The sequence below is a fragment of the Eublepharis macularius genome, chromosome 16, assembly GCF_028583425.1.
Source record: "Eublepharis macularius isolate TG4126 chromosome 16, MPM_Emac_v1.0, whole genome shotgun sequence".
NCBI classification, from domain to species: domain Eukaryota; kingdom Metazoa; phylum Chordata; class Lepidosauria; order Squamata; family Eublepharidae; genus Eublepharis; species Eublepharis macularius.
Window position 1 is genome coordinate 4,744,961 of NC_072805.1, and position 10,866 is coordinate 4,755,826.

Sequence of the window (10,866 nt, forward strand, 5' to 3'; positions counted from 1 at the left end):
TGGAGAAAGTTTTTGAGAGGGAAATCAGCCCCCCTCCCCCAACCCTTGGCTACTGACTGTACCTTCCCCCAGATGTTCTGCACCCCATCGGGGTACCCAATTCCATGCAACTGCCCCCACATGTACTTTTGCACTCTTTGGGTCCACGAATCAACGCATAAGAAATCTGGGGGGGGGGGGAATACTCTGCCCTTTCTCTTTTCAGCCCAGTTCCCCTTAAACACGTTATTTCTCTTCTGTCAGAGCCTTAGCCTTAAAGTTCATGATACCTTGAAGCTTGTGTTGTTGACACAGTGACCAGGACGCCCACTTTGCAAGGCTATCGCAAGAACACATCTCGTCCCTGTCTTGTTGGTCTTGTTTCTGTTTTGTGCTTGAGAAGGTGAGGCGAGGCACGCCCCTTTCTTTCCAAGCAGAAAACACGCAGCCCACACAACAGTCCCTTCAGCTGCCCACCTGGCTGGACTCGTGTCACCCACACACAATGAAGTGGACTGTGCTCCTGTGCCTTGTCAGCAGCCTGGGACTGGGATGGGCTGTTCCACTGGAAGGCCTTGAAAAACTCAGTGAGTATCCCCTTCTTACTTCAACAGGTAGGAATTGACCATGGAGGTGCTCCAAAATTGTGCAAGCAACGGTATCGATTTGATCAAGATGAACAGGAAAGCCAAACAAAATTGTAACAACCCCCCCCCCCATTTTGAATCAGGCCTTGCAATAATTCTATAAAGTGCCATGTGTTTTATCAGTAAATGAACATCTTAATTAGCTGATGATGATTTACTTCTTACCCAGATCTCTAGCAACAGAAGACAAAGAAATGTACTCTAGGCTAAAAAGTATTAGCAGGCCCTGGTGAAAAATATTATGGTGTTCTGCAAGCAATATTTTTCACCAGGACCTGCTAGTACTTTTCAGCCTCAGAGTATATTTCTTTGTCTTCTGTTGCTAGAGATAAAGCTTCTTCCTAGGAGGACAAGGATGGATTAAACTGGTAATGCTTATCCCACCACTGTATGCCAAGGAAGTTTCACTGGATGAATTTCTGTTTTTTTGTGCAATGTTTAAAGGCACAGGATCCAGACCAAATGAAAAATAACATTGCAATGAAATGTATTTGCACATATACCTGAAATGTATTTGCACATATAATGTATTTGCACATATACCTCTGTTGTAGAATTATTACGTTTGAACTGTATGTTATGATTTTCAGCATGTAGAGTTGGGGTTCCCCTAAGATGACTTTTTGATGCTGACAGGGGAACTTATTTTCCAATTCCCTGTGGTCTTGATTCAGATTGGGACAATATAATGGGAAGAGAAGGGAATTCAGCCTTCTCCCCCCGTCCCCCCAGCTTTGATGTTCCTGACATCTTACTGTCAGCATCAAAGGCAGGTCAGGAAAACTCCACCTCTGCACATTAAAAATAGCAACATGTAGTTCAGGGCTTACAGTCCAAGTAAGAGATGAGTGAAGTTGCATGAACTTTGTCTGAGAAGAGGATCTGAACCTTGGGTCACTCACATGACATTTCTAAAAGGCTAGAAGAGACACCTGTATGTTACAGCCGGAAGACATGAAGGATTTTGTTTGGAATATATATGGAGATATAAATAGATGTAGATACGTTATGTTCCAAAAAACTATTAGAGTTAATGTAGAATGAGCTATGTTTTCTCACCAGGACCTGAGATGTTCTGCTCCGCTTGGGCTTTCTTATATCAGTGCTATTTTCTTTCCTCTGCAACGAAAGAGGCAGAGATATTTCCTTTTGAAACACGAAAGCTGGGAACTGCTGCATGGTTGAAACAGGTTGTCATACTCTAGCAATCTAGCCATGATCTGTTTTTGGAAGAAGCTTGGAAAAGACTTCCAGAGATCAAGAGCGATGGCAGCCAGGGAGGGCCGAGGCAAGGCAGGTGCCGGGGGGGAAACCTCCTAGTGCTTGCTCCGCTCTTCCTTTGCAGCAGCCAGAGGAGCTGCACAGAGAATTGTCTCCGTGAGGAGACAGCCTTCTAGAACTATGTTGCAGGTGCCATAGTTGTAATTCAGTGATTTTGCCACATTGTACAGAAAACAAATCCGAGAGACCAGTGGGATGCTGAAGAGGAACACGCAGAGTCCCTCTAAGCAGGCAACTTCAAATAGAGATGATCCGTTATAGAAGACAGACATTTTTAGGATGCTGTTAAATTCTGCTAGAGTTGTCCCCGTTTTTCCCTTGGCCTTGCGACGCTGTTCCCTGCACAGGAATTCTTAAAGTGACACTTTCCCACCTCTGCTCCTGACTAGTAACGACTTCATGTGCTGAAATTCTGAATTCATTCATGGCTAAACATGCAGAGGTCAGTTCCCCTTGCCATGCAGATCCCTCCACTAAAGTCTAGGGATCCTCCACAAATGGGGTGAAGGAGACAGGTGACTAAGCAGGTGGTTGGGAATCAACCACTCAAAAACTGCTGGGCCGGGAGCAGAAAATCAGAGACTTGTGGTTCTGCACAGCAGCAGCCAGTGAGAATTTTGCACAATATCTTTTGAGAAGTAATAAGACGATCTGAGCAATGGGAAATGGGATTTTCAGTAGCTCCAGCACTAAAAGTTAATGACAATTGTTGCTCCTGTGCTGGGGGTGGGGGGTAGAACAGGAAGCCTGCCCCAGGCATAGACACTTTTATTTACGGTGCTGGCCATTTGCCAGTTTACAGAAGCACTTTGAAAAAGACATCTCCATGAAATGAACTTTACTAATTTGTCAGGTTTTACAATGCAAAACACAAAGGTGGCACACAGCTGGAGCCAATGTTGGACCTGATGTTCCTTTTTTTGCTTTGTTTTTCAGCTCTGGATTTCTTTCCCAACAACAGCATGCTCTTAACAACCACCCTGAGTACCAACTTTATTGTTAATATCCCAAAGTGTGTCTCTCCCTCAAAATTCTCTCCAGCTAAAGTCAGAATAGCAATAGCCCAGCTTCCTGATGCGACCAGCCCCACAGGTATGGGAGATACATATCTTTTCATGCAAAATGTAGGGTTGGGTCCGAGACACGGTGCTAGCCACGTCAAAGTTTCTCAGGTGTTTCTCCATGTCAGGAATGGTAGAATTCTGCTTCAGGCAAGACTTGGTAACAACTTGGCGGTATGCGGATCCCCTCCTCTGAGATGTTAGACCAGTTTCTTGTTGCTTCCTGCAGCATTTCTTGGATGTTTCTCCCAAGCAGGAACTACCACTTTTGTTATGAAATCTGCTTTAGGAGGCATTCATGATGACCATCATTGCCCTCTGCTGGGGTTGTATGCAAAAGGTTTTGACTGAGGGGTGGCAAAAATGTACACAAAATATGCTCTTGTTTACTGGAAACAAGAGAATCAACCAGATCCACTGTTACACTTTAGTACCTGCTGAGATTTATGATTTTTGTTCTTTTAAACAAATGAAATGTTAGCCTCAAATCCAAGCCCCTTCTCAACTCTGGTTGTATCTGGCTGTCTTCCCCCTATTTCCCCATAACTGTGTGGTTGAGCAGTGGGTATCTAGTGGTAGATCTTTAAAACTAGTGAGCATGCCTTTCCGGTATATACGATGCTCTTTTTTATCAGTGCGTGGCTGTATCTGTTAATGGAAGGATTTCCCCTCTGGTAGCTTCTTCCGGTCAAGTCTCCAAGATTCATCACTTTTGTTCCACACCAGCCCCGTTCCTTCCTCTCTGTGTTCCTCGCTCCAGGTGTTCCTGGCACTGCAACTGCTAATTCCATAGGCCTACTTATAGCCAAGCTACAAGTGACGCCTGACACAGGCTGGACACTTGTCAGCTTGCCTCAAGTTTTGATGGGAAATGTAGGCGTCCTGGTCCTGCAGCTGTAATGGAGAGCCAAGCTGTAAAACCAGGATGCCTACAATTCCCATCAAAACTTGAGGGAAGCTGGCAAGTGTCCATCCTGTGTAAGGCGTCACTTGTAGCTTGGCTCTTAGACTGTTTTGCAAGGACTCCCATATGAATTTCATTTTTTATTTAAAACTTTTATAGACCTACTGTTCTTCCAGAAAACCAGGACACAATAAAACCAATATATCATAAAGATATCAAAGAATAATCATTAAAATAACCAATAACAAATTTAAGCTTTTCTTCTTACTTTCTCCTTGATCTGAAGAAAGAAAAAATGAACTAGTTTGTCCTTCCTTCTGCTCCACTTAATATCTGTAAGTGCAGGACAGAACTAGATGTAGTTCCATTCTGACATAAAAATAGTTTAAACAAAAACAAAAACCAGAAAGCAGCCAATACGGCCACAATTTAAAGAAGGCTGTGACGGGGAGGATTTCTTATTTTCTTCCCTTCGTGCTTTCCCCACAGAAAAGTGCCACCATGAGGCTGTTTTTATTGCAACTAAGGGAAAAGTAGAGGTGCTTGTTCAGCAGGGGTAAAGGCCGCTGGTTGCTGGATGACAATTTTCAGCAGGAAAATGGAGCAGAGGAAATAGCCCCCCCCTCCTCTCCCTCAGCAATGGTTCCTTTAAACAGAGCTGCAAAGAGTGCTTTCCATTTTTTAAAAAAAGTTTGGGAAAAGAATCTCTGAACTACACATAACTGCGGAGTTCTGCCCTCATGTGGTAATTTAGGGAGTGGACGGAGGCCCAAGGATCTCCCCATCATATTTTCCTTAAAAAAAAATAAAGACTCCTTATCCACTGGTCAAGACCATTGGGTCAAAGGAGCCTGAAAGAAAGAAAAGTAATTTAGGGAGGACATGGTAAGAAGCTTTTGAAGAAACTGCTTTCAGGGTGTCTTTACGGCAGTGGGCCTCTAGCAGACTAGGTTTTAAAACTGGAAATTCTTTTTTTTTTTAACATGCCTCTGATCTCTGCCAAAAAACCCCAACCCAACAGTTATGGATGCACAATTACCCCAATAGAAACAGAGTTCAGAAAGAGCGTATTCACATTACAAGCATTTCTTCTTTCTAGTGAACCCTGGAATTAAATTCTGTGAGGGGGCTCGCGTTCTCTAACACTGAGTTTTCAAACCCTCTTCTTGCTAGGGTTGCCAAGTGTCCAGTTTTCACCTGAACAGTCCAGTAGTTCGTTGGATTTTCTGGGGGAAATGGACTCAGAATACCAGACACCTGGAGGGGAGGGAAGACAAGGAGGGGAAGGGAAAGGCGAGGAAGGGGAAGGAGGGGTGCGGTGCACAGGAAGCTGGCCTACTTGCTGCCGTGAACCAGGTGGGACTGCTAGCAGGCCAGGCCTGCAGAGCCCCCGCCTCTCAACTCCCCGTTGAGGGCCATGCCCCGGGAGGGCTGGGCTGGCCAGGCCGGCTCTGCACAGCCGGTCCCTGGCTACACAACCCCTGCTGCTGTGATTCAGTGACTGAGGTCCAAGCAGCCTGGTGTGATGACATCACTTCTGGAAGTGACATCATTGTGCCGGCTAGGAGCGTGCCTGTGTGCAAGTGACCTCCTCTCCAAGGTCTGTTTGGGGGTGTTTTTGGTGAGAGACCACCGGCAATCCTACTTCTCACAACAGTTCCCAGGATTGTTGGAGAGAAGCCATGATAGTTGGAGTGGCATAGGGGTATGAAGGGTAGATAGCATCCAGTGAGGTGACCACGTGGGTTTCGTAATGTGACTGGGCATAGATGTCATGAAACTCCTGTCCATGTTTAAAGATAGTACTCTGCACTGGGGAATACTTACCTGAAAGGTCCTATGGCTGTCTTGGTCTTATAAAACTCCATGATGGCCTGATGCCAAGAATTTGGACTCCATTAATCTTCCTGTTTCAGCCAACACAATTTAAAAAACCAGGCTTAATTGTGCAACTCAAGCACATTATATTCATCCAGACAGATATCTATCCAGAAAGATTGGGCACCACCTTAAAATATGTTTAAAGGACAAATTTCCCTGCATATAAAAAGCTAGTGTATCAAGGAGGGTGGGTAAAGGCCTTTACTTGCAATGAGATGCAATGCCACCTTTTCCATATGAACAGGTCCAAGAAGAGTAGCACAACAGTCCTGCCCTGCTCCAGCTCTTATTCTTGCTGTGAAGAAATGAACTCTGATTATAAATTTGTTCTTTTGAAGGTGTGACAGATACTGAGCAGATTGGAAATCTCCGGAAAACACCTCAGGCCACCGTTTATTTTGCTGGTGAATTCAACAGTGTCTCATGTAGGGTAGCCAGGGATCTCCTGGTAATGGATATGGATGATAGCCAATATGAGCTGATCACAGTCATAGGCTTCCAGGTGGGAGCAGAATTTTGCCGCCAAACCAAAGGCCCCTTCTGCAATCAACTGCTTAAGCCGTCCACGTTTTATAGGTAACTATGGGCACTGACTGGATGTATCTTATTTTCTTTAAAGAGCTGTGTTTCATCGGTAAGCCCTGGACTCACATGGTCCTCAGAGGGCAGGAATGTTTGGTTGCACTGGTTGTGTGGGAGGAGCTCTTGCTGCAGGGCTCCTAAAATTACCACATTTTAAACACTACAAATACTAAGTTTTATGTTCCTTAACACAACACAGTTTATAGATGAGAACATGGGGAAATCATGTCACATGATGAGCAAACAAGCTTCTTGAATGAAGGGCAAGACAGGTAGTTGCCAAATATACTCTCTTCTGCCGTCACAGGAAGCGTGTGTTAGAAGTACATATTTTCAGCAAGACTTTTTCTGTGGTGGCACCTTCCCTTCGTATTGTTTTTACCTCAGCCTTGTTTTCATCGAGTTAATAAACTGGTTTCCAGTCTGAACTTCAGACAGCAGCAAGAAACTGAATGCTCCACCATACAAAACATTGATATTAGTCTGTCAGGGGAAGGGTTAACTCTTCACTCTTCAAAATGGAAGAACTGCTTTTTTAAAAAATGGAAAGGCCTTCAGTCATTGGAGCTTTCCCCTTCAGCCTAGTGCAGCCCAGGCTCAAATTTATGGCCTTATTGATGACTATGGCTGCTTCTACTGAACTTTCCAGAAAGTGTGCGGAAACTGTATTCAGCTAGAGTGGCAATGTGAGTTGCGTTAGGGAGTGTACTAGATCGCCCCATTCTCCTCCAGTTGTGCATTTATCTTTTAGCTAATATACGTGGCAACAAATGCAATCCTATTCTCCATTCTAAAATTCTTAAGGAAGCAATTATTTTCTTAAAGACAGGGCCGTGAATTCTTTCTTTCACTCACTCTCACACACACATACTACCACCCCTTGTCTGCAGAAGAGAATCTGTATTTTTTCCTTAGAAGATGGAAAAGCAATTGGGGGGTGCAATTTTGAGTGGAAAGGCAGCTGAAGGAGAAAGGGTAAAGTAGCACCCCTCCTCCTTCTCGAACTGTTTTTTTCTCAGCAGCAGTTTCACACAAGACCCTCCAAGGGGCTAGCTTAGTTCGTAGTGACAACAGTAAGGCATTGAAGAAAGGACTAAGGAGACAAGGTCTCTGGTCGCTAGATCTGGTACAGCGGCTGCCAGTTACTGACTTCTGGTGCAGTCAATCTTAAATGGACCTGCAGATGAAATGGGATGGGGGTGGCTGGGCTTGATGAAAGGATAATGAGGATTAGGCAGGGCTTTTTTTCAGCTGGAACGCGGTGGAACGGAGTTCCGGAACCTCTTGAAAATGGTCACATGGCTGGTGGCCCCACCCCCTGATCTCCAGACAGAGGGGAGTTGAGATTGCCCTCGAGGGCCATCTCAACTCCCCTCTGTCTGGAGATCAGGGGGCGGGGCCACCAGCCATGTGACCATTTTCTCTGAGGGCAACCCACTGAGTTCCACCACTTCTTTTCCCAGAAAAAAAGCCCTGGGATTAGGTAACAGTGAGGTTTTTGTTTTAATAGTGTGCAAACAGAACTAGGGCTGTCAACTCTGACTTGAGAAACTCCTGGGGATTTGAGAGCTGTGCCTGGGGAGGGTGAAGTTTGGGGAGGGGAAGGAGCTGTGTGGGGATGTGGTGCCACAGAGTCTACCTGCCAAAGCTGCCATTTCATCCAGAGGAACTGTTCCCTGTTGTTTAGAGATCAGTTTTAACCGTGGGAGAACTCCAGGCCCCATACTGAACCCAGTAGCCCCAAGCAGAACACACACACAGTCACGCTTGCCGGGCAGTGTGGAAGAGAGCGAGCTCCAGCAGACACTGTGTGGTTCTTTCTCTGTCCCTTTCAGTTTCCAAACTCTGCTTCCTTTTCATACAGACACACACATGCCCTGTCCCTTCATCTTAAGAGGGGAGGGGGGGTGTCATCTCCCCAAGCCCTGATGGGTTGCTGAAACAACCAGTTTCCTCATCGTGAACACCAACTGAAGAGACACCCACAGTCATGAAGACGCATCACTTTTCTTCCGTCATGGAAGACAGACTGAGCCACACGGACTGGAGGCTGAGCCTGTTGCATGCCCTTTAAAAAAGACAAATGAGCTCCAAACCAAAACTGGAAGGGGAGACGGTGTCATTTAATTTTGACTTTTTTTCTTTAGTTTGAAAATACCTCAAGATCTACGCCACCAGCAGGCTGGGGTATAGCATTTCAGGAAAGAGACTGGCTGAAGAAAAGGGGAGTGAGCGGGCATTTCAAAGGCAAGCACGTGGCTGAGCAGAATCAGGCGGGAGAGCAGTTTCAGAGCCAAGCTACAAGTGACAAATTACACTTGACAGGCAAGTGTAATTCATCACTTGTAGCTTGGCTCTCAGGTGGCAGGGGCAGGGAGTCATCAAGGCACCAAGTTTCCCTTTGAAATAATCCTGAAGTCTGTTGTCAGTTCTTAGCCAGGATTTTGGGTCTCAGTGGCATTTAATTAAAGTCAGTTTAAGCTGGATAAGGTTAGTTCTTTGGGAAGGTGGTGGAACATCACGGTAAAGCACAACCCAAAACTATCAATGGAACTCTCGGCAGTGCTGACTCACGTAACTGCTTTTCACGCATGTGTAAACACTGATTTTCTTTTTTTGGCTTTATTTTCAAGGGTTAATTTCTTTCTTTTGGATGACAAGTCTGAAATAAGGGGCCATACAGATTGGTCACCAGCGATACAGACAAGAAATGGTGAGTCTTTAAATCTGGAAAGCAGCAGGCTGCCCGGATACAGAATAACTGCACTGCTTACGCTAAGGCACAATAGTAAGGAGAAATCCCTTTGACCAGCTTGTGCAAGAGTAGCTCTTAAAAGCGTGATCTTTCATAAGCAGCAAAAATTCTCTGCAGGAGGGGTTTCTGCACTTGTAGGGATTCTGAGCCCTGACTTGGATAGCCTCGGCAAGCCTGATCTCAGAAGCTAAGCAGGGCCAGCCTTGGGTACTAACTGGATGCGAGAAATCCAAGGAAGGCCAGGGATGCTATGCAGAGGCAAGCAGTGGCAAATCACCCCTGAAAGGCTCTTGCCTTGAAAACCCCAGCAGGGGTCGCCATAAGTCAGCTATGACTTGATGGCATTTTCTGCCACCAGGGTTTCTGAGACTGGAATCCTAAAGGCCCATTTGCATGTTTTATTATTTTTTTTAATTTACTTATTTCACATTTCTATTCTGCCCTCCCCACAAGTGGGCTCAGGGCGGATCACAAGCCATTAAAATACAATAAAATTCCATTCCCATAAAATATTTAAAAACATCATTAAAATAAAAATGTTCTTAAAAATAAATAGCAAATAATATTCTGATAGTGGTACTTATATAGCACTTTCCATTTTCAAAGTTCTGCATGTACATTATCTTAATATCCTCAAACCTTTGCCAGGTAGATATGTCTGTACTGTAGAGCCGAGGCTGGAGGATAAATACTTAAGGCCCCATGAAAGGCCTTAGGTGAGAACTTGCAACCTCCCAGAGCAATTATGCTGCACCTTCTCTACAAATGTCACTTGTTGCTTCCTATTCCAGTGACAAATTATGAATCGGCTGATGTGGTCTTTGAAGGGCGAGCTGGAGGAATGATTGTCATCACCATTCTGGTCTCGGTGGGTGGATTTGTCCTCGTGGTTGCCTTAATTGTAGCAGTGGCTCTTTCCAACAAGAAGTAAAACATCTCTGACAAGTCAAGAGTTATCTGTTTCTGGATCAGCAGCAACTACAGATAACTGTGGAATTCTTTGAGCTTGGAGCATCAGGAATGTACTTCACTGACATGTATTAATTCAAAGAAAAAATGCTGAAAAATTAGGATCCAATAAAATTATTTATCATTTATCTCGTGATGGCTGCTCACTTATACTGTAAACCTTAAATGTACCCATTTAACTCATTTCATGTATTTGCAAAGACACCAATAACAGAGGTGCACTTGTCGGATAGCTGTGAGTCCCTGTTAATTGTACACAGTAGCAAATCTAGGTTTGCTGCTACTGGAAGTGGCCATTAGATAGGAGGTTTGCACAGTTCCTGTGATTTGACCTGAAAGTTCCACAGAATTAAGAATTTTTTTAAAAAAGGATTAATATTTAGAAGAATGTACACAAGCTTACAGGGCTCACAGGAATCTTCTTCATTATTACTGTCTGAAGAATACTTCCCTGTACTTCAAAGACTGACATAACTTTATGCAAGTGTCACCTTAGATACTTATATCTGACATGTAAAAAATGGTCCTGAATATGGTTTGATCTTGTCCTCGGATACTGTACCATTCACACTATAAAAGTAAAATCTTCTTTAAGAGGGCATCCTTGCTTTAAACAAATTTTATGGATGCCATACGGTAGAATGCTAAATGTTTAAACGCTGCGTCATATCAAACCGCTGAAAAAAATTCTATTGATGTAACATCCTAATGCCTGAATTAAAGAACTGAAACTATTATAACCTTGTGGGTTCTTCTTTGTTTCCTTTCCTAATCGTTCATATCCTGCTGCTATCATATTTTCATCAC

The 10,866-nt window shown here is 44.3% G+C and overlaps 1 protein-coding gene across 1 annotated transcript; it reads left to right on the forward strand.

The window, feature by feature from the left end:
• The first annotated feature begins 428 nt into the window (after positions 1-428).
• On the forward strand, positions 429-10,199 carry LOC129344319 (uncharacterized). Its single transcript, XM_055000911.1, has 5 exons — positions 429-566; positions 2,844-2,999; positions 6,092-6,329; positions 8,969-9,048; positions 9,882-10,199. The coding sequence occupies exons 1-5, from the start codon at positions 485-487 to the stop codon at positions 10,019-10,021; spliced, it is 696 nt and encodes a 231-aa protein (XP_054856886.1). The 5' UTR covers positions 429-484; the 3' UTR covers positions 10,022-10,199.
• Positions 10,200-10,866: the final 667 nt, after the last annotated feature.